This window comes from Strongylocentrotus purpuratus, unplaced genomic scaffold, assembly GCF_000002235.5.
Source record: "Strongylocentrotus purpuratus isolate Spur 01 unplaced genomic scaffold, Spur_5.0 spur5_scaffold_14, whole genome shotgun sequence".
Lineage (NCBI taxonomy): Eukaryota > Metazoa > Echinodermata > Echinoidea > Camarodonta > Strongylocentrotidae > Strongylocentrotus > Strongylocentrotus purpuratus.
This window is the reverse complement of record NW_022145599.1, coordinates 10,020,754-10,048,091: the sequence shown is the minus strand read 5'-3', so window position 1 is coordinate 10,048,091 and position 27,338 is coordinate 10,020,754. Positions and strand designations below refer to the sequence as shown.

Genomic DNA, 27,338 nt, shown 5'->3' with positions numbered 1-27,338 from the left:
AAACCTTCGAAACATATTTGATTTGTCTTTTAGTATTAGTACTGTTAGCATTATCCAGCATATTATTCATTTCTTCATCCCGCGCATCACTCATGATGATCGTTGATCCAAAGGCAAAGTCAACAAAAATACTTACGATGATGTAAATCCATCATTCTCAGTAGTCTATAATCCAATATTATCCAAATGACAAATGTTTAGAAGCAAACAAAAGTCTAGATCTAGGCCCAGTTACAGCTAGTCTAGATAGATCTAAATCTAGAGCTAGTATTGTAGTAATAAGAAACTAAGACGCAAGTCGCGCCGCCACAAAATTGTAAGTGGTTTTAATTTGTTTTGCTTTTGTCGCGCACTAATGATATGCATCGATTGCGCTTATTTCAGCGCATTTGTATCATGTTTACGCGATTTTAGGTTCAAAGCACAACATGCATACATGAAATAAAGTTGATGCGCGCGTATTTGACTTTTCAAACGCTTTAAATTAAGCGTCGTTGACTTGTACTAGTTTAACACTGGCATTTCGCGTAATCTACTTTGCTATAGGCTTATATGGGCAAATGGGGTAGCAGCAAAAAATAACTTTACAAAAGTACTATCTCAGGTAGATAGTACTTTGGCACATATAGCTCACTGCCATGAATTGATGGGAAATCTATCATTATCATATGACCTCGTTTAGACCAATCAGATTGCAAGATTCTTAGTATGCGGGATATAAAACGTAATAGTGAATGGACAACTCGTACAACACCACTATTTAAAAGATTGCTACTCCCAAATGTGTTTAATTTTCATGGTTTACTAATTTCTACCTTCATGTTTGATCTAGTTAATAACAATTTGCCTCATATTTTAATAGAGTACTGTGATATAATACTAGAGCAGAGCTATTCCACAAGACAGAAAGAAGGTGAAAAATTACGTCCTCCAAAAAACAGAAAAATCTGTTTTCTTTTCTTCCTCTTCTCTTCCAATCAACTTCTCCTTTCATTATTCAAACGCCTATGCCACTTTTCCGGAAGATATGTATGCATAGATTGTAGGCCTACCATGGAGTTCAATTTTTTTTTCTTCTCGCAATCGTTCATTATAGATATCAATTCTGCCAGGTATCCGACCACAGAAAAATGTACGGAAACACTTAGTAAAAAGTAAACCAGCAGCGGATACGGGGGATGGGGGGGGGGGGGGGGCTTGTAGGTCCCTGCTTAACCAAAGCTGGCATACTCTGAACACACACACAAAATATAACCTCACAAATTTGTACATGTAAGCCCTAGGTAGAATATGATAACCTTCTTTATTACAATTCCTTGCATGTCAGCTTAGAAATAGGCTTAAGTGAGCCACGTAAGAAAGCCCCCCCCCCTAACCTCCCCCCCCCCCACGACAGTAGGCATGCCACAGCCTCTAGTTTCAATTACACTGTATCTTTATGGAGACTATTTGCAATATTGTCACGGATTAGTCATATTTTGTTCGTCCATGCAGCTACCTGGAGCGACTGAATCCAGTTTTTTGATCAAAATTGTGATTCACACTCGCTATATACATAAAGCTAAGTCAGTCCTCCATCCTCCATTCTCGAACTATCCTCTCACTAGCAAACTAGCAAGTTCGGTGAACTATTTATATATTTTAATAGATTGAAACATACTTTAACATGAAATATTAACAAAGATCAAAATGAACGGAGGTAGATCTAATCAAAGTATTGAACTCAACCATGCTCACAATCAAATACATGTAGACCCCATATAATCAGCTTTGAAGTAAAAGTAAAAAAAAAAACAATCATGACAATACAAATAGCGAAGCACAGAACATGAACGATTCAACCTTTTATTATAAAAGACAGAGATATGCTAACATGATTTGCATCATGCTTTTTGTTATAAAAGTAACAAGGATAATTGATATAAAGTAGAGGAAGAGGAAGAGACATGCGCACTGTACTTTCAGTAGTAGGTGTGCCAAGTCCTTACGTAGGTAGGCCGAATAATTATGCAAACATGTTGTTTTCTTGTTCTTTGAAAAACTTTGGGGAATTTCGGTAAAGGCACTTTTTACATCAAAAAGTTAAACGCTTCCCATTCCCCGCGCTACCAACTACCATTAACGTATACCTCAATCGCATGATCTAGCAATTATATGCACCGTAAAGTCCGGGCCTGATTCGCATTTATTTGCCCTATACCAGACATGTCGTCGAAGAATCTGGTCGATTTAGGAAGGGGGCACAAGTCCAAGAAAGGGCTCCCTTTGCTCGTCAGCCGCCTCTGTCAGAGTTATGTGTGAGCTTTAGCGATGAAAGGTTTTTTTTTTTTGGGGGGGGGGGTGATTGGAAGGGGGAGCGAGTAATATATTATAACAAGAATATAACATATAGGAGTTTTGCCGGCTGAACTATTCTTTAATCTAAACAAAAAAGTGAGGAAGAAAAGACAAATGAATGCAACAACAAAATCCTGTTGATATACAGGCCTTTGTAAAGCCGGGGGGGGGGGGGGGGGGTAAGTGAAGGGAATGCATGTAGGGAGCACGGCTGAAATTACACAACCCTCCAACCTTGCTCGAGCACACTTCACTTCCCATGCATGCTTTCAACACAGGCCGACAGTTGTCACATCACCCCCTCCCCTAACCAATTCCCCTTGTTTCGGGAACAAACCCTTTTTAGTCGTTGTGCGTAACAGTCTGAAATATTATGAGAATACAAGTACGCTAAGACTTTAGCCGCTCCTGACACAGCCACAAACTGACAGATCTAGGCTCTGATCAAGGCTTTAGGTATTGTATATTATGTTTGTCATACTGTTCGGGAAAGTATATATTATGTCGATTAGATAAATTGTAATCGAATGAAGTTTTGAATATGAAATGGGACCGGGGCTGTCTTTATTATATGCATGCATGCACTTCATGTTATTGCATTTATCTGCGCATGTGCTATGCCTTATCCGGCGAACTCGGACATTTAATTCGGTGATCTAGTCTTACATGGACGTTTTGAGAGATTCCCGAGACCCCCAATACGAAAAGACGGGACGATATCACAGCCCGCGCATCACCGTTATGTCGTCATTTAGTTTCTTGTAATGACTCGATGAGGTCTTCAAAGTAACCATGGATGCTTTTCATTTGATGGTCATGATTGCCATCTGCACCGAGCTTATATTATGTTTGCCCAACGAAGAATAAAACAAAGCTTCCTGTTGGAGTGTTTGGACCCTTTGAGTCTCTGGCCGTGAAGTTGGTAAAGATCAACCAGTTTGATCGACAAACGTGTAACATTCTAGATGATTAGCGTCGATTTCTTGAATCGAAAATGGTAAGCTTTATTTAACTTTCAATAATTTATGAGAGTGTAATAAATCCTTGGGATTAAACAGTACATACGAATATTGCTCCGGGCCACTTGCTGCTAGCTATAGCGATACAATACAATAACTTTTGTACATACAATAATATTACTTTTTTTTAATAATTGCAATTCATGAATGTCTTTAATTGACTCTCATACAACATATGGACTATAAACCGGAAGTACATATGGGGAGTTCCTGGGTGTGATTCTTATTATCTCAAATATTGTTACCCATAGGCCTCTATTACAATTTGAAAAAAAGGTTTTGTGTGAATATTCTAACTGTCGATGACGAAATGAAGCAGTGTTTTTCTTCAATCAACAACGGTCACACTTTCTTTGAATATAAAATGCTCCACTACTCGGCAACCAATTTTGATTCGGTTTGTTTGTCTGACGGGGTGGCATAACAATTTTGATTAAGGCAGATTTGAAAACATTACAATTAATTCAAATACTACACTCTTAATGTCAGCGAGTAAATTGTGCCGAGTAAAACAAGTTGAGTAACAAAATGAGCAATTCAGTACTCAAGCTGGAGTAAGACCTTGATTTTAGTGGTACTCGTCACCCGAGTAATTTGTTACCTTCGATAAAGAGTAAATCAATGACTCAACATTGAGTACGAATTTCGTTTGTATCAATTTTGAGTAAACTACGGTTGGGTATTACGCTGCGGCAGGTGATAAATAAATCAACATTGATCTCTTACCCGAATTTACCTCGGGTGCGAGTGAAAGTTGGATCGATGGAACGTGCAACTAGCTGTCAATATGCATGTGACACCTGTTCTACACATTTTTACATAATAGCAGCTGTATGTTCCTTTGTCTACCTAAGGAACTGGATATTTTGTACTCTTTCATTGTCCGTCATGTGCATGTGCATGTGCGCGTGCAGAAAGATGCGAAAGAACTGAGATACACTCTTAGAAAAAAGGGTGCAAAAAAGGGTGCAAAATAAGAGTTTGCACCCTTTACATAAAAATGAACCCTATTGAAGGAAAAGGGGTTAAAAAAAGGGTGCAATATAAGATTTTGCACCCTTCCCACAAAAATGAACCCTATCGACCAAAAGAGGGTGCAAAATAAAAGTTTGCATATTGCATGCATATTCATGATTACTTTCCACGTGTTCACATAAAAATACATTTATCATGATTTGTTAAGCAAATTATGACAATGCACATCAATTTTTTGATTTTGTATTTTCTTTTGGCAATCATTAACCAATATATGATTTTGTCTGATCATGTTACAATTACATTCACGTTTTAGCAATAGATATATTGATTATATGATTACTAACCAAGAAACATCATGCATGTTTAATATGTATTTGTGTACGAGCAAATTTTACCAGTATTCCTCGATGATGGGTGCAGGATTGCACCTTTTAAAGGGTGCAGGATTGAACCCCTAAAGGTGCTGCTATTGCATCGGTTTGCACCCCTAATGGAGTAAAAACATGTACTTAACTTAGTACATGTTTTTACTCAATATTGATTGAGCAACTAAGCGTTACCCAGAAAACATACTCAATATTTGAGCAAAAAAATCGCTCAAACAATTTGAGTCAAAACATGTACTCGTTAATTGAGTAAAATTTGGCTCAACTCATGAGCAGTTTCTTACTCGACATGAGTTGATTACGTTTCTACCCAGTACTGAGTAAAAAAGGAAACCGCTAAACAAAGAGTAAATAGAGTAAAGGTTGACTCATTCAAACTGAGTAGAGATTTAGTCTTTTATTGAGTAATATTTTTACTCAACAGATGGGTAGATTTGTTACTAAACACATGCTGAGTAAAGTTTACTCAAAAGTCGGGTGGTTTCCTTTTGACCACCCAAAAGAGTAACATTTTGACTCAAATTGAGCAGTTTTTTTTTAGAGTGTACATAGTGTTTTATCAAATGTGTTAGAAGAGCAGAATTAAATCTACGAAATGATACCAGTATTTTTCTCTGTATCCTACACCCCACCAAACAAAAAGTGAGATAATGCCCTTCTGGCTCCAAACAGACGACTTTAATAGATGTGACCGTGAACATATAATCATGTACGTTTTGCAATCCAAGAACTTCCTGATCAGAAACGTAGCAATACAGTGCGACCCAGAAAAAACGAAACCAAGAATTATCGATGTTTTATCATAACTTAATCACAGTTATAATTAATAAATGACACATAAGCTTAGATCCTCATCTTTCGTTTGATGCAACCCATATGTTGCATATTTCACGCATGAGTGATTAAAAGCAATTTTAAGAAGGGACACCAACAAGCTCTGTTAGTTTAAAGTGATGCTTGCATTTCCATAATTTGATTTTAAAAGTTAATTTCCACTGGCTGCCTGCCGTAGTAACAAACGGAATTGACAAAAGACTTAGCTCCGTTTCATTGACAATCAGCCTTGCATGAAGTTTTTCGTCTATGTCTGATCGTCAACGAAACGGAGTTAAGTCTTTTGTCAATTCCGTTTGTTGCTACGGCAGGCAGCCAGTGAAAACGAATTCGTTTAATCAAATTATGGAAATGCAAGCATCACTTTAAACAAACAGAACTTGGTTATTCCTGGCTCATTTTTTTCTGATTGAGGTGTCATATGAAAGAGCAGAAAATGAACTTTCTAGAAATGTGAAATTTTCTTCGAAATTCAGATACCGCCCGCTAAATGACTTTTCGGTTTCCTTCCTTCAAATTGCATTTAATCACTCATGCGTGAAATATGCATCATATGAGTGTCATTTATTGTTTATAATTGTGATTAAATTATGATGAAACGTCCATAATTCTCGGTTTCGTTTATTCTGGGTCGCACTGTGTAAACCGCACGCGACTCATTCCTATACAGGGGCATGTATTTCGCAATGGCATTATCACGTGATGACAATCGGTAAACCACAATCAGGGTGCAACTATTCTACCTACAGTTTTACACATCTCTCCTGGAAACACAAAGTCATTTAATCAAATGTCCTGTGGCCTGAAATGTTGGACCATATGAGTTCTTCATCAGGCAGCAACTTTTGTTTGAATTTCATTTGTGTTGGCTGTGTGAGAATGGTAATAGAGAAATGACTATTGATTAATTCATAATTTTGCTTATAGATTAATTAAATTAAAGTCATTTAATCAAATGGTTTGTGGCCACTTCTTCAGTTTTTAAAATGCTTCGTTCCTGTTTTTCGGCGTACACTGTCTAAGGTTTTACAAGTATACCACTAAGGTAGTCAAAATACAAATTTATTACAGACTGTGGTCTTTTTAAGACCCCAAATTTTCCAACGCTATTTTAACGAGTTCCTAAACACGGGTTATAAAAAATACTGAATATACCCTGCAGCCCATACGATACGAGGACAACACATGCAGTGCAATCTTCTCCAAACGCACATTGAATCCTGCACCACATAATATACAAGGACACCATGTGAACTTTCTTTTCCAAACATATTGTTTTTCGGTCTCACTGAGCAAATCTGGTACAGTAAAGGTTGTCTTTTCGTATTTTCAAATATCTAGGGTTTCCATGCTTATATCTAATTAGAGGCTCACCTTGATTATGCTACATAATGTACTGTATTATTCCCTTTTTTGTCTCTTCTTCCTTTTTTATTTTTTATTTCTCCTTTTCCTTATTTCTAATTATTATCCTTTTCTTTATTCTTCTTTTTCTTTTCTTAAGTTGTTATCCTTTTTATTCTCTTGTTCCTTCTTTCCTCATGCTTTCCTTTGTTATATCATTATATATTAAGATGTCTTCCTTCATCTTCCATAATTGTCTAAATAGTTATGCTTCTTTCATGTTCTTATGACTAAATTAGGCTTCTTTCAATGTTTAAAAGTGAACAAAGAAGATGGAGAAGAAGAACAAAAATACCCCAATGGGGCCAACCCTGGAACGACATAGAACAACTTGTATTTTCTGTTTGTCAGATTTTTCTGCTTCTATCCAAGAGACTTGGTAATACGGATTTGAAAACATACTCTCTGTTGGCCTCAAGATATGCAGCAACAACAATGATGGCAGGAAAAAAAAGAATAGCATGTATACTATATGAGTAAAATGTAGTGTCCATAACATCCTATAGGATTTTGTACATAAGTTTTTTTGGACAACTTATGATATGAAACGAGCCTTCCTAGCAATTTGATTTGTTTTCATATGTATACAGATGGGACTAAAGTTTGGAATTTGTCTCGTTTACCAATATTTGGTTGGCTTTTTAAAAAGTTTCAGGTTTTAAAAAAAATGGCATTTCTTAGATTTGACCTTGTGTTAAATACCTCTGATGTGTATATACTGCATCTAATTTATGGACTGAAGTGTGTGTGAATGTTTTAATTTTTCACAAATGGTCAAGAAATTCCCCAAAGAAGTGCAAAATATTTGTGTGTTAAGGTAAACAATGCTTGAAAATTCCATGTCAGTAGCTTTGTGTAGTGTAACACCTACCAGGCTACCATCCCCTGTTGTGTTGCTGTTCATAAAATAATAACCAAGATAGTTTCCTCCAGGATATTGCAGGGTATTAACCCTAGGGTATGAATGAACAAATTGGGGTTGATGAAACTGCTCTATTGCATACTCCATTTTTGGACCCAAGTGCAAATGGTTTTGCACCCTGATTATATGTGAACGGCTGCACAATCACATGCCGCCATGTCATTCCAGAAATTGAAAATTGTAAAAAAATAGTTCAATTCAATTCAAATTTTATTAATTAAAATCCAAACAAAATCTATCATTCTCATTTTTTGTAATAACATTGGATAAAATAATTCAAGATTAAAGTCATACAAAGATAATTGAGTGTAAGAGTAAAGATGACAATAACTAGTAAAATGACACAAACTAACGTACTACTGCATGTCTCTTCTGAAATATATTCAGGGATGAAAAATAAATTAAATTACTCGTAATGCTTGTTTACAACTATTTTGTTTTCTTTTCGAATAAAAAGGAAGAAGCAAAGAGAGAGAGAAGGAAAAAAAAACACAACATGATAGTAAAACAGTATATATATTAAACATGTTTTATGTTTACCAACCCCTCTCTACGAGATGACCCCGAAAACACGACCCTATTCCAAATCCAACCTCGTGGGAGACAGTGAGCAAGTGATGACAATAAATACTTTTTTTTACACTACTAAATTTCAGCGAGATGAATGATATGGTTAAAAGAAAATTAAAAAATGTACACTTGCAGTATCATAATCACACTAGCAGATGCGGGGAGCACAACCAGTCTCTGAACAATAGTTATTGTGCCTACTGCAATATTCCAAATTGTTTTCGATTGCAATTTAATTTTTCTCCATTAAAAACATAATAATTACATATTGAATACTAACAAAAATATACATTGGAAGGACCACTTAGAAAGTAAAAGCTGTTAGGAGGGGCCCTTGACAAATAATTATAAAGAGTTAATCGAGCATGAATGAAATTTGAATAAAATCAATGAACAGGTAATAGTAATAAAATATCTAAAAACCACCATGCATTTATCATTTTTTGTTTTAGTGCCCCTTTGTATGTTAGGCCATCTGAACGATGTTGCTTACTTGTCAAAACTTATTTTCAAATGTGCTTTTTCACAGATTTTGGTAATTGCACACCACCCCCACCCCCTCCCCTCCCCTCCATCTTCATATAATCCTGGATCCACCCCTGATAAAAATGCTTACGCCTGAAATAGTAAATAAAACAGAATAACAGAAAACACCCCAAAAAATATATATGATTGCACATGATTCAAATGACAATTTAGTTAGAATGGAAGGGACACTGTTCTTTTGACGATTTTAACCACTCTTGCACATGAAACAGCCGGCGAGACCTATGCTGTTAATGAAAACAAATTATTATGATTAATAATACTAATAATGTTAACAATAATAATTATAAGAAAAAGAATTACAATAATGATAATGATAATGATAATGATAATAACAATAAGAACAATAATAACAATAATGAAAATAATAATACTACTAATAATGATAATAATAATAATGATAATAACAATAAGAACAATAATCACAACAATAATGATAATACTACTAATAATGATAATATTTTCGTGGGCCTTCTAATCACTTTTCAGAGGGTTCACTAGACCGTAGGCCCTCGAGATGCATTATGTACATGTTTCAGACTGTAAGTCATGTCTGTCACTTTGAATCAGGTCATATTTCATGTATTATTTGACCGGTAGTCTAATTTGATTTCTGAGAGCACATACTATTTCGGTTGCTAGGCATATTATATATTACAACAGTAACGGGAGCTAAGAGAGATATCTTTAAAATATGATAAAACTGCATCATCTGACATCAAACTTCCTATCCAAATTGTCATCTGCTTGATGATAGCATCTACTCGCTACACATTCTATTTTTCATCTCACTATGTTACCGTTGGTAAGGAGAAAAAAGCTCTTAGTAACTAAAATTGCCATTTCAGCTAATATCAAAGTTTCTACTTTAAAGCGCTATAACGTCTTTGTTAAAAAAAAAAAAAAGCAATGAACTTGGTATTTAGAAATGATATGAACCAATTTTATGGACAGTTTTCTAGAAATGCAAGTCATGTTTTTTTAGTGCAATTCATAATTTTTGAGAAATGGTTTTAAAAAATCATATATTTTGCTCAAAATTGATACACAATCCATCCCCAAACCTATTAAATGTGAAATCATCTAGTAGACAATTTAATTCTCTTCATGAGCCACCTCACAAATGGTAAAATGAGGTTCTGTAAAAAAAAAATATCTCCAAAATGGTTTAACATGAGTTATACATGGCGGCCGTTTTGATAAATGGCCGTTACTTTTTTACCAGCAGCATATTTTCAAAGTAGTCCACCTATACATTGTGCAGGGATGTGCCCTGACCACGTTGATACTCAACAACCTTTTACAACATTTCATGTTTCAAAAACCTGCTTCGCCCCCTTGGTAATTGCAATTTATTCAAATACTACATTTTGTTTTATCAAATGCGTTAGAAAAAACAGAATGAGATCTACAAGATGATACCAGTATCTTTATACCCACCCTTCCCCCTCAAAATAAATGAGTTAATGCCCTTCTAGCTCCAAACAGACGACTTTAATAGATAGATAACACCGTGAACATAACCATGTACATTTTGCAATCCAATGAACTTCCTGATCAGAAACGTAGCAATAATATACTCACACGCGACTCATTCCGATACCTGGGCTTGTATTTCGCAATGGCATAATTATCACGCGATGACATTGTGACGGGTTTCGCAATGACATGCCGTCATGTTATTCAGGAAATTGAAAGTTTTAAAAACATATCCTCTTGCGGTATCATAATTACACTGGCAGATGTGGGGCGGGGGGGGGGGGGTACAACCGGTCTTTGTCCCTTTTGTGCCTACTTCAATTTTTTAATTTTTTTTCAATTTCAATTTCTTTCTTTTTTCTCATTAATAACATAATAATTAGGCCTACATAATGAATACATGTAAACAAAAAGAAGATTGGAAGTACCACTAAGAAGAACAAAAAATATTATAAGGAGAGGCTCTGTACAAATATTAAGAAATAAATGAGCTTAAATGAAATTTGAATAATAGTATAACCACCAGGCAATAATATAAAAAAAAATATAAAAAATACACCTATTCATTCCAATACCTATAAATCACACCCGTATTCTCACACACATACATTCCCTAACTCAACGAAATTGATATCAACCTAAAGGTAATTTAATTTCCATCATATGACATCAACCCATGGTGATTTGAGGTTTCACTTGAAATCTATCTTTAAAACTAGATTTATTAACACACCAAACACTTCCTCAATACAGTAGTATACAAAGCTGGTCAAGAACTTTGGGACTCTATCTTTCACTGAAAAGAGGTATAAACGTCTCCTTTGCATAAAATGTTGTTCTTGAAGGTGGACGAATGCCCGCAAAGTTACAAAAATACATTTATCTTATTTTGTTATATGGAAAAGAATCTCGATCAAATTCAAGAAAGAAAAAAAAATCACCAAATGCTTTTTTACTTACATATTTGGATGTTCCATTGAAATTGGTAACAAAGTGTAGGTAATTTAATTCTCTCACATACATGACACCAATGTGGTTCAAATTTTCTTTGAAATATTTCAAATTGTTTTGTTGTTGTCAAAATGGCCTAGTTACAGGTAGGTAGGGGATGATAGGGGCCATCTGCTGGAGCAATCGAATCACGAAGAAAAACATTAGAAAAGAAAGAAGCGGGTAAAAGGACAGAAAAAAGAAAGCGAGGAATGGGAAAAGGGCGAGAAAAAAATACGATGAGATCCCTTCCCACACTACCACCCCCCCCCCATGATAGTGCCTCCACGTTAGCTTGACTTATGTTTAATACGCAACTGCAATGGAGAGCATCTGAGTACAAAGACTGCAGTTTTTATTGTGTTTTAATAATATGCTGATTCGATTTATTCTGTATTTTCCTTACCTCTTTTTTCCCCGTTTCATTCACATGCACAGGCAGAGAGAGAAGACAAAGACCGTGAGTAAAATTCATTTTAACACATTCATGAATTACGCCATCGAAATATTTATCAAAGAATCATTTTTAGCTTGGTAAATGAATCATATCTTTCTAGGTTAAGTCCATATTGCCAATGAAAGGCGGAGAGTTTTTTTATGATTCAAAACATGACATATGCCAATCTCGGAGAATTTTTGTTTAAAAACATTATGACCAGATATATCAGAAACAATTGTATTTCAATACATTACACAGTTTCTCTTCTCTTTTTTCCAGATGATTTCGGGATATCCGTTCCACCTTTAGTAGACTACTTAAAGACCATTTTAAGGGAATATAGTGACGGCCAGATCATAAAGGTAAACCATTTACTACTTTCCTAGTTATAATGGGATTCACCGAAGGAACATTAAAATACTCAAAATTTCTGAAAAATAAGCACAGTTCACTCTTATGAAATTTGGGGCATTGTACTCATACCCCTCCCCTTGAAAAGAAGGGTAATGGGCACTTATAAGAAAGTAAAAAGGAGCAATTATAGGAATGTGAAAGGGCACTTATTAGAAATGAAAGAGGTACGTGTCAAAGTAAAAGGGGAACTTCTCATACTCAGAAAGGGGCAATCAGAGAGTGAAATAGGCAATTACTAGAGGGGAAAGATGTACGTATTGCATGGGAAATATGAAAGATGAAGGTATACTTATTGCAAAGAAAAATATGGGCACTTATCAGAAGGGAAAAGGGCACCTATTAGAAAGGAAAAAGAGCACGTTTCAAAGTGAAAGGGGCGCTTATCAGAGGTGAAAAGAAGCACTTCTCGCACTTGCAAAGAGGCACTCATCAGAGGTGATAAGAGGCACTTATAAGAAAGGGAAGGGGACATTTATTACGGAGGGGAAAGGGTACCTGTCAAAATCGATTAAAGACATTTATCAGAAATAAAAAGGGACACTAATGAAAAAGGGGAAAGGGGCACTTATTAGAAAAAAAAAGGGGCGTTTATTTATAGTGAAAAGGTGCACTTTTGGGGGTACTTGAAAAAGTGTTGGGGCACTGTACCCACTTGCCCCCCCCCCCCCCCCCCCCAGAGCGCCGCCTTTGATGTGGAGAATAAAATGGCATGGAGCTTGCACTTTTTATTAATATCATTTTCAAGATCAAAACTCGTTGTATTGACTAATATGTATTGGCCATGTACTATGCAGCTGTCAAGGTTTCATAGACTTCGACCTACTACAAAAAAAATTATTCAAAATGGTACGAGTTAGCTAAATTCTTAACAAAGAGGGGTGGCCCCCGCTGGGAATGGTGGTTTGCCATTAATGTGAGGTACGAAACATGAATAGAACAAGTTTTTTGTACATGGTCCTAGATTTCTTTTTCTGGAAGAGCTCAAGCCCTGTTAAAAAATGACGCTACTTTGCCTTTGCAGGAGCTTGTTCAGAACGCCGAGGATGCCGGCGCAGATACTGTCAAATTCCTATATGACGTACGGCACCATGGGACCGAGACACTGTACCGAGATTCTCTAGCACCTTACCAAGGTCCAGCCCTCTACTCCTTCAACAACGCCAAGTTCAAGAAAGCCGACTGGGATGGGATTCAGACACCTGCCCGCAGCAAGAAGAAGACGGATCGCTTGAAGGTTGGACGTTTCGGCATTGGATTCAACTCCGTGTACCACATAACAGGTGAGAACGATAAGTACAAATATATACATTATACGAAAAAATGGAAGCACACAACATTATAGTTGTGTGCTTCCCGACACGTTCCTATAATGACCTAGTTTATATTCTCACAATATTTCACTTTGGTGATACCACCCCACCCCCTGCCTGTGCTGAAATAAAGACCCTTAAAAGTCGTTTCGTTATAGATCAGAGTAGTTAGCCCCTCCTGAGGCAAAGGTCTTGATACTCTGGGGTTGTTTTCCAGCGCTTATTGGCTATTAAAATGTGCTTTTATGGAAAGTGGTTTATCTGTGAAAGATGAAGTAATTGCTATTCTAAGATAAAACTAAGTGAGTTTGAAAAATCAGAGCATAATCACCATAGTAATAGTTGATAATAGTAGTTACTGGCGAGTTTGGTCTCTTCAGACAAAGCTGCTGAAAAAAATGATTCAAAAGAAACAAGCGTCATGTTAAGTTATTCGATACGGAAACATTGATCTTATCAATCATTTGGTTGTGTTATATACTTTTTTGCATTGTGCGCATTATTGTTTTATTATTCTTTATAATTTTCAATTACTTTTCAGATTTACCGAGCATCATGAGCGACCAAAAGCTGGCATTCATTGATCCATTAGAGGAACATTTTTTTGACAAGCGTGGTAGAGTCAAAACTGGATGGCAATTTGGTCTCGGATCCGACAGCGACATATTCTCGAATAACGAAGACCAGTTTCAACCCTATCACAACATATTTCCCGGAGTAACAGGAGGAATTTCGACGGGATATTTCGATGGCACGTTGTTTAGATTTCCTCTGCGGCATACCGCAAATAGTTTAAGTGACAAAATATACAGCGATGAAGGCACATTAAGCGAGCTCCTCCTGGCTTTTCGAGCCGATGCTGATGTTGCTATCCTGTTTTTGCGCTCTTTGAATAACATCGAGGTGTTAAAGAGGCCATCCGGTCTGCAAGAGCCATCACTAGTTGTACGAGTTCGAAGGGAACACGATCCAGAAACACATCCACCGGGAAAGGAATTTTCTTTACGTCTAGAAAGTTACTGCTCTGATGTCAGTGGGCGCAGAGGGCCAATCAAGTTGATTGATTGTGTGACATTCACTACCGAAACACCGGAGGCATCCAAGGCACAACGCTGGGTTGTTAGTCATCATATCGCGGGTGATAGCATGTCTCGAGAGCTTTCCGATTTGGCCGAGAAGCAAAGTTATCTCCCGTGGGCAGCTGTTGCTATTCCCGTGAGTTCTTCAGAACCAAGCAATGTAGCAGGAGAAGCAGAGGATAACAACATTGGTAGAGTGTTCTGCTTTCTTCCCCTGCCACCTGGTGAGGAGAGTCAGACGGGTTTACCAGTTCATGTGCATGGATTCTTTGCTGTCAATAGCGATCGCCGCGGGATCAAGTGGCCCGGACCTGACCAAACGGACACTCCAGCACAATGGAACCAACTTCTTGTGAGAGAACTTATTCCCATTGTATATGTCGACGCGATCAAATACGCCATTAGTATTCACACCTCCCAGGATAAAGTGACCACCGATTGCATCTATCGATCGTGGCCAGATCATAAAGAGGTTCGTGGAAACTGGGACATTCTCTTGGAACCATTCTACAATGCTCTCTTCCAGGAAACTATCATACATAGCGACAATAATGGGTGGATGAACATCGCAGACGTCCACTTCAACGAATTGAATGTGGATGAAGATATGGAAAAGGCCATCCTCAAGTGTTTCAACATCAAAGGCATTGCATACGCAAGGGTTCTCAATGTGTGCAGACAGGCCATCAGGAAGTTCTACAAAGATCAGATATCCACTGTTTCTGCTTCCAGCCTTTGCCGTTGCCTCCGTGAAGATCCTGCGATTTTGACCAAGCTCAATGCTGATGAAAAGCTTCTGATCCTTGAATTCATCTTGCGAGAGGACGCCAGACAGGATCTGGAAGGATTATGTCTTCTTCCTCTCGATGACGGAAGCGTCCACGTCTTCTCGAGTTCTGATGAAAAGAAAGTGTACATACCAACCACCAAGTTCCACCGGCAGCTTATCCTAGGAGGAAATCATCAATTCATCAGAACGGTACCAGAGGACAAGCCGCTTCATGAACTCCTGTCCAATATGGGTGTGTTTTGGTTTTCATTATTTTATCCTCTAACCGAATTACCTTGGGTAAAGATGAGAAATTCAGCAACATAGATTATGATTGAAAGTGGCCTCATCTAAGATAAACTTAGAGATTGTTAATTACGGCTGGAATGATTATATTAATTTCGTCACAATTTTATGTGGAAATTTTTCCTTCGAATAGAAAGAATACAGCTAGGTATCTGAAAATCAGGTTTTAATCCATAAAATGGAATGAGTTATTTCACTGATATATGGGGGAGGGGGGAGGCGAAGTGTCAACCACTTTCCTGTAGAAACTGCCGCAGGCACATTTCTTTGATTTGTTTTCGTTCGATTTACTAGATTGTATCACAAAAGTACATTCATTGGTGCAAACTGGATAGATTGACTTTTAAAAATGGGCAAAATATTTGAGCGGATTATGCATAGCCTGAATTCTTTAGTCGGGCATCGTCGAAACTTAATTCTTATATTTTCCTACTATTTAAAAGTGATGCCAAATACGACCTCATGGGAATGTTTTCATAACCTTTATTGACAGTTTATACAATAACTTCAACAATAGAGGCATAGCAAATACAGAAACGATTAACTTTTGTGTAAATAAATTAACAATTGTAATTATTCTTTATTTCATGTGCAGATGGGCGTTATCAGCTAAACGCATTAACCCTTGATGCAGTAGCTGAGCTCTTGAAGACCAGTATGAAAACTCGGATAGACGATCAAGGGACCTGGGTACAAGACACAGACGGGCCTTCTCTAAATACATGGCTTGAAAAGGTCTGGTCAATGCTGTACAGAGAGAGTTCAAGTAAGTTACTTCTCTTTGAAGGTATCCATCTTGTACCGTTGTTTGAGGCCGATGATGAGGGTAGAAGATTACTACCACTGTGCCCAAAGTCGGGAATTATCCAGAGAAGTCACCAAAGTCTCACATTGACAAATGATCTGGCAAACATTCTACAACAGCTTGGAGTGACAGTCACAAACTGCCCTGATTATGTTCTCCGCCATCCAGCTATCATGCGTGACGAATATATCAAGATGCCAACATCAGAAGGGGTAGTTAAATGCCTCCTGCTTTCAGATGTTGAACTACTGGTCCAGATATTCCATTCCTTCTCCACCATTGATAGAGATGTTCTCGTAGAATATCTTGCACAGGCAAAACTCTCCCATGATGGTAAGAAACTTCTAAGTTGCCTACCACTATTTGAAAGAGTCGATGGAACCGGAAGTTCAAACAAACCTTTAGTCACCATTGAACAATGCGAAGGGTACATTGATTGTTGCCAAGACGATATTCCTGCTCCACTGAAGTTGACGGGGCTCTTGATCGATGGAAGAACAAAATCTAAATGTCTGCTACAGAAGTTAGAAGTCTGTCTATTATCAAAATATCAGGTGATAATGAAAATCTTGGAAGAAATTCAAAAAGGGCTATTGTACACCAAGCAAGAAAAACAGCTCGTCTTGCAGTGGATAATGGAGCACTGGGAAGATATCAAGATCAACTGCAAGTCCAGCGTAGGCATTCTGCGTCATATGAAATTCATCCCCAACAAGAATAATTCTTTACTGTCTCCCTGTGAACTCCTTGATCCAAGTGATCCATTGCTTGACGAACTGTTTGCCTCTCAAGGAGTATTTCCGATGGCACCATTTGATTCACCTCAGTTCATAGTAGCTTTCAAACAGTTTGGCATGCGTGAACCAAGTGAAGTTACTTCATCCGAGTTGATTACATGTGTTGAGATGGTTGATGAATCTCAAAACCCAGAAAAGGCTCGAACGCTACTAGAGCTCCTCACAAGTAACCAAAGCCTTCTCGAAAGATCTGTCATTGATCGTATGAAACAGAAGCAATGCATTCCTTGCAGACAGTCTCATCCAGAGTATTACCCCTCAGCTATTGAGTGGTATGGTAAACGTTCTACGAGACTGTCAACTCCCCGTGAAATTCTGAGAGAAAAGAAGCTAGATGTACTGATATGTGGAGCCTCTAGATGCTTTACTTCCCAGGAGGACGAGAGTCGTTTCTCTTCAGTCTACACAAAGATTGGAATGAATATCCCATCTCCAGTAATTTCGGACGTCATGACACAGTTAGATCACTGTGTCAGGTATGCAGAAGACAGAACTGGGGAAGATGTTACTGATATAGTACCAATGCTTAAGGAGATCTATTCATTTCTAATGGAATCGTGGCGCCAGGACAAGAACATCAAGAACCTCATCCTCAATCGAGCTAAAGTTTGTATCTGGAATGGAAGTGGCTTTTCGGAACCAAGCAAAATGTGTGTGGTAGAACCTCCGTTTCATTTGGCTCCTTACATGGCATCTATTCCGCCATCTACTATTGCATTTGCAGACTTGTTTGAAGCGCTAGGAGTTGAAAAAAACATGGCGGCAAACTCCAATGCTCTGGTTGACATACTGCATGAGATCAAAAAAAGATGTGACGATTCAGAAAATGATGTGGCCTTCCAACAAGGACAGCGCCAACTTGTACTGCAGATCCTGCACCATCTACGTGCCGAAGAAGAGCTCTCAGAAGAAGCTGTGTTACGATTACTCGTTCCATCGCGAAAAGGAGAATGTCGTCTCATTCCAGTTGATGAGAGCGCATACGTGGACAGAGACTGGTTGAGACAAAGCACCGACAATGAGGAGATGGATGACGATGAAGACTTTACTTTGATTCATTCAGATATCTCAATGGTCCTTGCAATATTCCTTCATGTCCGACCTGTCAGTCGACTTCTTCTAGACTCAGAAGAATTGCCCGTTTTTACACAAGCTGGGCAGCATGAACCCTTGACTACTCGCTTGTGGAATATTCTCAAGAACAACTATGTGGACACCGCCATCGTTAGTGAAATGATACAGAATGCGGAAGATGCAGGAGCTCAGGAAGTCGGCTTTCTCATCGACATGAGAAATAACGAAAATGCTAACCAGAAACTATTCGATCCTGAAATGAAGTCTTGTCAGGGACCAGCCCTTTGGGTATACAACGATGCTGTATTCTCAGACCAAGACTTTGAGAATATTCTTCGGCTTGGAGGGCGTACCAAGGAAAAGGACGCTAAAAAGATTGGGAAATTTGGGACCGGTTTCAACTCGGTGTACCGCATAACTGATGTTCCAAGCTTTGTTAGTAGGGACTACATGCAGTTTTTCGACCCTCATACCACACATCTCGGAAGCGTTCTCCCGAACAAGAGTCAACCCGGTGTACGTCTCAGATTGAATAGCTCCAAACCACTCCGGAGATTCCCAGATCAGTTCAAGCCATTCAAGGGAGTGTTCGGGCTCAATTTCAGTGGAGGAAATGAGCCATTCAACTACGACGGAACACTCTTTAGACTGCCCCTCCGTTCGAAAGAAGCTGCACAGAAAAGCCAAATATGCAAGGAGAGCTACGATGGGGAGAAACTGATCAACCTGATGCAGAAAATGTGGGAATCATCACAAAACCTCCTGGTGTTCACCAAAAAGGTAAAGAAGGTTGCCCTGTTCTACCTTTCTGAGAATTCTAGCGATCCTTCGAGGGCTGAGGAGTTACTCACCATACAAAAGACTATGCGATCTCCGAGGATGAAGGACGATACTACCGTCGTTTCAACTGAATCAATCCACTGCACAATGACTGCAAAGGGAAATGAAATGATGTCACAGAAACCAAAAGTTAGTGAAGACCTGGACATTGTCAAAGTGATATGCAAGACTTCAGAACAGGCAGCATCTCTTGCAAAATCTCCGGATGGCAAAGAGTGTGGACTTTCACCTGAAGGTGCGGTTGCCTTTCCTTTTCATAGACCACCAATGTCTGAATTTGAGAAGCAGATGTACTGCTTTCTCTCCCTCTCAATTCCCAGCTTGTTCCCGGTACATATCAACGGATCTTTCGCTGTAAAAGAGGATCGGCGGAGTCTTCATATGCCAGTGCCCGATGGAAGGTTGATATCTGAGAAATGGAATCACATACTTCTTACAGATGTGATATGCAGAGCGTACGTTGCACTCTTGTCTGACAGTGAGTTTATTCAACAAGTGAAGGACACATACGGCACAGATATGTCTCATGAGGAGTTGTGGCCAGATATTGATGACGTACCAAATAATTCGGAATGTTCGGTTCTGTTTGACGCTTTCTACAAAGCAATAGTACATGGGTTTGATGGCCGTGAACCATCATTGTTCTGGAAAGATGGCAAATCGCATCAGTTCACGAATGTTGTGTTCCTTAGTGAAGAAGTTCAGAAAGAGACATCAGTCAGTGATGTGGTAACGAAGGTACTACGCGACCATCTCCCCTCAATGGAAGTGATGTCGTTGACCAAGAAAACGTGGAGAGCCCTAAAGAGAGTACAGGTGATAGATGAAGTTCTTAAGAGAACTTATGATTTCAACAGGTTCTTCAATGAAGTTTTTCTACCACACATCAGTCAGATGCCCGACAGCATCCGAAATCAACTGGTTTTGTTTGCACTCAATAACAGTGAAGACACACTACAGCAGAAACTAAAAGATGTAAAATGCATACCAGTAGAGGGAGGAACTGAACTGCGGAAACCTTGTGATCTAGTACACCCGAAAGGCAAAGCTGCACCTTTGTTCTCGGAGTCCGATAAGGTTTTCCCTCTGAGAGAAAAATTCACTGACATCAACACATTGGCGTCACTAACTAAGCTAGGAATGATGAAAGACTATCTTCATGAAGATATTTTCGTCGAGCGATGCGAGACTGTTCACATTCTACATTCAAGCTGTATGGAAGTAGCTCAAGCGAGATGCCATGCTGTACTGAAGTATCTGGCGGAGATGTTGGGGAGTGATTGGAATGAGAAAACACTCCTCAAAGAACGGCTTTCGAGTATCCCATTCTTGCCTATCATGTGTAAAGAAAACAGAGATCCAGCTCTACCATGGGTGGAAACAGACTGTGCTTATGCATCTGCTAACGATGTGTACTCTCATTCTAAAAGATATTTGGTAAGCAGCACATCAAACGTTGTGGATGAATCAGGAGTGTGGAAGCTTCCAAGGAAAGTCGAGCACTGTCTTGGTCTTGCAGATAAATATCCCTCTGTTCAAGGTGTACTCAAGCAGTTCTCGAACTTTCGTAGTCACTACGAAATGAATAAGGAATCCATTTCTGATAATCGGTTACAAATGATAAGCGAAGCGGTCTACGAACGTGTTGAAATTGCTTGTAAAGAAAATAGTCCAGACATCTCTAACGAAGATCTTCAGAATCAATCGTTCTTCCTTGTAGATCGCAAGTTTGTAGTGGCCTCTGTGGTTGCCGATGGAGGTAGAGATCTTCCACCGTATCTATTTAAAGCTTCCCAGTTCCTGAAACAATATCCCATTCTTCTGGAACGTGCAGCATTGAAGAGGGAATTTGATGCCGGAGACTATCAAGGTGTTCTCCAATCTATACACGAGGATAGCAGTGGGGAACCTTTAGATGATGAGGTCTTGGAGGTTGCTATCCTAGCTGCCGATCGACTTGCTAGTTTCCTCAAAGATGATGATGGGAGACGGCCTCTAGATGCATTTCTTCCAGATGAGGACAAGTGCATGAGGCCTATATCAGATCTCTGCTACACTGACGTTGATTGGTTTGAATACGACGAAATCGAACTCCATAAGTGTCACATGAAAATCAGTTTTATGCTTGCAAAGAAGCTAAAAGTGAAGGATGTTCGACAACAGATGCTCCAGTTATACGATATTGATTTCCCAGGGGAAGAGTTTGGCCAACATGAGAAACTTACAACCCGTATAAAGCGGATTCTCGATTCATACCCATCTGATGAAACAATTCTGAAGGAACTTCTTCAGAATGCTGACGATGCCGGAGCAACTGAAATCCATTTTGTCTACGATCCTCGCTCACATAATGGAAATAAACTTCTAGGAGATAGCATGAAAGCTTTGCAGGGTCCTGCTCTTTGTGTCTTCAACAACCAATCTTTTACAGATGAAGATATTCGTGGGATACAGAATCTTGGAGAAGGTAGCAAAGCTGATCATATGGGAAAAATAGGCCGTTATGGAGTCGGTTTCAATGCGGTGTATCAACTTACGGATTGCCCAAGTTTCATCTCTAAAGGTGAACGATTATGCATGTTTGACCCTCTGCAGAAGTATATTCCGGGAGCAACATCGACTAAGCCGGGCCGTCAGATAAGGGTTAATGGCAGTGTGCGTTCTTCCTATCCAGATATCTTTCAATGCTACTTGGAAGACATTCTTGCAGATGGAGAGCAGGACTATACTGTTTTTCGTTTTCCATTGCGGGAGAAAGCTTCAACACTTAGCAAAAACGTATGGCGACCTGGGGAGATTTGGAAGCTACTACAAGACTTTGAGAATGCTGCATTCGAGAGTCTTTTGTTTCTGAAAAACATCACTAAAATCAGCATTTCAGAGCTAACAAGCTCAGGAGTGATTGGCTCTACTCATGCTATCACAGCAGAGATTACCGAAGTGGAAGGTGAAAAGAAAATGGATTTCTTGCGCAAAGTTCAAGATATCAGCAGAGCAGCCAAGGATGACAGTACCTGGCAACCAGAACCAGCAGAAGTCATATACCAGATGAGATTGAAAGGAAAAGGAAGAGATGAGGATTGGGTAATATGTCAGCAAGTAGGAAGTGCAGACACGGCTGAAGAAAACATAATGCGAAAACGTAAACTACTTCCAGTGGGGGCTGTTGCTGCCCGTCTGACAGGTAAAAAAGAGGAACTCAAAGGAACGGCTTTCTGCTTCTTACCCCTTCCCATTGCAACGGGACTTCCAGTTCACGTACACGGATACTTTGCCTTAGACCATGAGAGTAGAAGACACTTGTGGGAAGGTAGCAAAACAGATGAACAAACAAAGTGGAACTTTCACCTCATCCAGAAAGTTATTGCACCGGCTTATGTGAAGTTGCTGTTGTGGATACAGGGATTCTTTGTCAGGAAATATGAATGGTCAGGATCGAAGTCATGTCAACAAAAAGCTCACACTTTGAAACTCCTTCAGAAATACCATACCTTCTTTCCTAACATCGGCGAGAAAGGGTCTTACTGGAAAACACTTGAAGCCACTGTATACGAAATTGTTGCCTCTGAAGCCCTGATGCTATTTCCTTCTCTATACAGAAAAGATGATGACAACAACGACTTTTTCCTAACATGGAAGACCCCAGTCGTGCACATGCAGCCTCCAGACGAATCAAAGGTGGGATATTTCAACACACTGCCAAACCAAATGAGTGATCACTTCACATTCCCTACAAGTAGCTCCTCGAAGGCTGAGATGCAAGAAAATGTGAAAAAACTGAAGGAGACACTGATCGAAATCACATTTCCATTACTAGAGTCTCCGACATGGATAATGCACCGTCTCCGCAAAGCATGCAAGCATCTCAATCAGGAAACCATGAACCATGAATCAGGAAACTATAAAGTTCTTGAAGTTCTACCTTCAAATGTGGTGTCTTTCCTTTGCGGAGACAACCCCCTTCAGAGGCAATTACCAATGACACTTTCAAAATCAAGGATCCACGACGAGAAGAGACTGAAGGGACTCATAGCTTACTGCAAGAAGGGAACACAATCTAACTTCAATGAAAATCTCCACAGACTGCCATTGCTCTTCACTCAGGATGGGAACTTGAGGAGGTTATCACGTGATGAGCGGGTCTTTGCATCAGAATTCTGCGATCTTTTCATTCCTCAGAGTCATAGGTTTCTACATATCAACTTTCTACACACTCTACCACGAAATACCAATGTCTTTTGTGAGCTTGATGTGAGAGCAGTATCTGCGCTTCTTGATGATTGCCACCCTTATCTCGAGTGTGCTTCAGATGAAATAATAACGCTTCAGAACCAACTTTCATCTGAATGGTTTGAACGTTTGTGGAGTCTTCTTGAATCCTTATGCACAGAGACGAACACGTTGACTGATGTTGCTCACGATATCAGAGCTGAACTTGGCCGTTGGGCGATATTACCTGTCACTGAAACAAAAACTCAGTATCCTCAGGAAATTAAGCTTGTGGCACCTATCAGTTTATCCTCTACAATAATAGTCCAACCAACCGAGTCGGAAAAGAGATGGTGGCCAATCTACTCAGCACTTGAATCACTGAACGTCTACAAGGTCGAGAAATGCATTCTTCGCGAAGACAAGAATAGCTTAATACATCATCTCGTCACACACAAGGGCGATAGCACGAGGGTTTTAGATGCCTTGATGTACTGGGTTGATAGAGACGTCAAGAGATTCAGAAACCTCGAAGCTGATCAACATGAAGAAATCCTGAGATTCTTAAGTAACTGTGGAAGCCAAGCTGATCTCAAAAGGTTGAAGAGCCTGCCTTGCTTCAAATCGATTGCAGGTGACTTTGTCAGTATCAGAGGTTTTGACACAGTTCTTGTCCTCCCAAGTATGATTCCAAAAAAGGAACAAGATAAATGGACTAGTACTACTCGCGCTATATTTCTGCAGTACAACACATCGCTTCAATCTCTATACAAGAAGCTAGAATTGACTGATACAACAGAGATTGACGTGTATGTACAGTATATTCTGCCGGTCTTTGACCAACTCAGCGAGGACAGTCGTCTTGAACATCTTGTGCGGATTAAGAAATTACTACTACCGCTACCCATTGATAACACAGATAGGTCCTTTAGTGAAACTAGGGAGGAAGCTATTCGGAGATTAAGATTAAGTCACCTGCTTTTCATAACCGGTGAAAATGGGGAATTGCTGAAGGCCGTGGACTTCTATGACCCCCAAGTCCAGTTATTTTCTCTAATGTGGAACGAGGTCCGGTTTCCACCAGATCGCGTCAAAAATTCTTTAGGACTTCCATTCCTTCGAGAAATAGGACTACAAGTTGTTATTACTAGAGAATTATTCCTCTCCTTCGCCCAGCAAGTACAGAAATCACATTCTGACCTCGAAGAGATGAAAGAGAAGTCCAATGCCCTTGTGTTCGAACTTGGAAGGACATGTGACCTTCACAAAGACTCTTCTCTCCTACAGGAAGTCAGTATGGTTGACTTTCTTGTTAGTGACGGGATCAGCCAGGAGATGGAATCTATTCATCCACCCTTCATGAAGAAAGGAACTCTCATGAGGTATTCTGGATCAAGTTCTTTCGAACACACACAACTTGTTTGGTCCACCATTAGCGTCCTGCCAAAATATGCGGCTTTAGAGAAATGCTACTCTTGTAACAAAACGTTCGATGAGAAAATGGGCGTTGCACAGGAACCCGAATTTATGATCGTTATCCAGCATTTACGGAATATATGTAACAGACTCCAAAAGAAGAATGACCGGAAGATATCTTCCCCTGAAGATCTTGCAGGTGTACTACAGGAAATACTGACATTCGTTTCCTCCAAGTGCGCAAGACAAAACTGCTCTGAGGAAGACCCCTGTGAAAGGTGCTGTATCATCAGAGACGAGCTGCGAAACGTTCCTGTCGTCCTTTTGGAGCTCGAGGATGAGCATCGCTTAGTCATTGCAGAACAGATCTCGTGTACAGCGGATGAAAATCTAGAGCCTTTTCTCTACCAGCTGCCAAACAAGTGGGTTCCTTTTTTAAAGGTATTTCAAATTCTTGGCGGAACAGTGAAACCTTCCATACGCCAATATGCTTTTGTTCTTGAAAGCCTCTACAGAAGGGGACCGAGTGCATGGTCAAACCCAAATGTAGACATTGTAGACAGGGCCACGTTTGGGCTTCATGAAGAGTTAATAAAGACCGATCCTGAACAGATAGCTGCTGCATTTGTTCCCGGACACTCCCTGTATCTACCTTCATGTCAGCAAAGGTTGGAACGATCAGAAAGCCTTCTAGTGAATGATGTCGACCACTACACAAACCGACTCCTTAGATCTAATCAACCACTCGTCAAGATATTTCCAAGTCATGAACGAATCGCACAAAAAGCTATCGCCAGGCTTCCCGAAAGGATGAAACCGAAAGCAGTAAGCACGGAAGTAAATGAAATGTTGAGCAAGACTGGTAACGATTCACGAAAGTGTTACTTGACTGGAAACGAACCGTGTGGGTTTGGAAGGAGACTTCAAATCCTGCAGTCAAAGGAGTTTCTTGAGGCGGTTTGCTCCATCATGAGACACAACAGGCGGGCAGTTGACGGGGAGACCAGGAAACAGTTTAGAGATCTCCTAACTAGCCTGAAGATTACATGTATCCAGCAGTTACATTCGATTCTGCAAATCAATGGCCAAGACATAGAAGGTAGTGAAACCAAAGTACCTTCCTTCGTCAACAGTGATAATGAGCTGTTTGTACAACATAGTGAAGTAGGAAATAGGATGGTAACGCTAGTAAGTGTTGCAATCCATGTCAACAAAGTCCTTGGAAATTTGTTTGAGGATAGAAATTATATGTCTATACTGCTATCTCAAGATTCTTCAGCTACCATCCCAGAAGCATTAGCGATGTTCGGCATTGCTTTTATGGAAGATGACACAAATTTAAAGTTGCCTAATCCTGGAAGTACTATTCCAGAACAGCTCTACCATCTCATGGAACAAAACCCCTGGACGTCTTTCAGCACAGGCGATTACGTAGGGTACGCACAAACCTATGAAGACGGTGACTACTACATATACGCAGTAGTGGTCAAGAGGATATGCAACGAGTCGCTCAAGTCAGTTTATCTCATCGACATTGGAAAGGACAGCCCGATAGAGGCCAATGTGTTGGACATGCACAAGATTCACATCCCGAACTACACATCATGTATGGAGCCTGTTCTATCTGACCAAGTAAACTCAGTTGGTGCTGGACCGTGTTTTTCTGGTCATCGGGAATCATCTCTTCTAACGGATGTTGAAGAAGCAAACCGACAGGTGACCGCAGAATTGGAGGAGATCTGGCAGCTTCCAGCGGAGCTGACAAAGAAGGCTCTCCCCCGATTGATGCTAAAATGGCATTCCGACAAGCATCCAGAAGGTCCAAAGGAACTGTTTGACAAAGCATTCGAACATATCAAGAGTGAACTCGAAAATTCATCATATGAAGACCTTCCCAAATTAGCTGAGCAGAGAGCAAGGGAAGACCAACAACGGTATAATCAAGGAGAAGTAGCAAGAAGATTCCCAAATATCCCCAAAGCACTCCTTTGGCTTCGCCAGGGACAGGAAGATCTCCGCGCTGCCCAACACGATCTTAAACCACACGATGAGCCGTCACTAGAGTGGGTAGCGTACAAGTGCCACCAGAGTGTAGAAAAGGCCCTCAAAGCTGCTCAACTTGCCATCAGAGGATGTCACAGTAATACCCATAGCATTGATGGTCTAGCCCGTGACGTCAGTGAACACGCGAGTGAACACGTGCGTGAACACGTACAATCTTCAGAATTTCTCCAGAACATATGCCAGCTCAGCTCTCTCGTGGGTGATCAACAGGCTCGGTACCCGGATAGTTGCGCCTCTTCACAGATTCCTCACGAGGTCTTTATAGACCAAACCAAAGGTGAGGAAATGATCCAGCTCGCCCGTAATATCCTTGCAGTCGTTGAATCATCATTGGTTCCGTCGAAATCATGA

At 39.7% G+C, this 27,338-nt stretch overlaps 1 protein-coding gene across 1 annotated transcript; it reads left to right on the top strand.

The window, feature by feature from the left end:
* The first annotated feature begins 2,205 nt into the window (after window positions 1-2,205).
* On the top strand, window positions 2,206-27,338 carry LOC100891220 (sacsin-like). Its single transcript, XM_030984993.1, has 5 exons — window positions 2,206-2,284; window positions 12,184-12,266; window positions 13,340-13,598; window positions 14,170-15,729; window positions 16,378-27,338. Exons 1-5 carry the CDS (start codon window positions 2,206-2,208, stop codon window positions 27,336-27,338), a joined length of 12,942 nt encoding a protein of 4,313 aa, XP_030840853.1.

Coding starts and splice junctions, on each gene's coding strand:
- LOC100891220 (XM_030984993.1), top strand. CDS start 2,206: ATGTCGTCGAAGAATCTGGTCGATTTAGGAAGGGGGCACAAGTCCAAG. Junction 13,599..14,169: donor CTCCGTGTACCACATAACAG/GTGAGAACGATA, acceptor ATTACTTTTCAG/ATTTACCGAGCATCATGAGC. Junction 15,730..16,377: donor TGAACTCCTGTCCAATATGG/GTGTGTTTTGGT, acceptor TTTCATGTGCAG/ATGGGCGTTATCAGCTAAAC.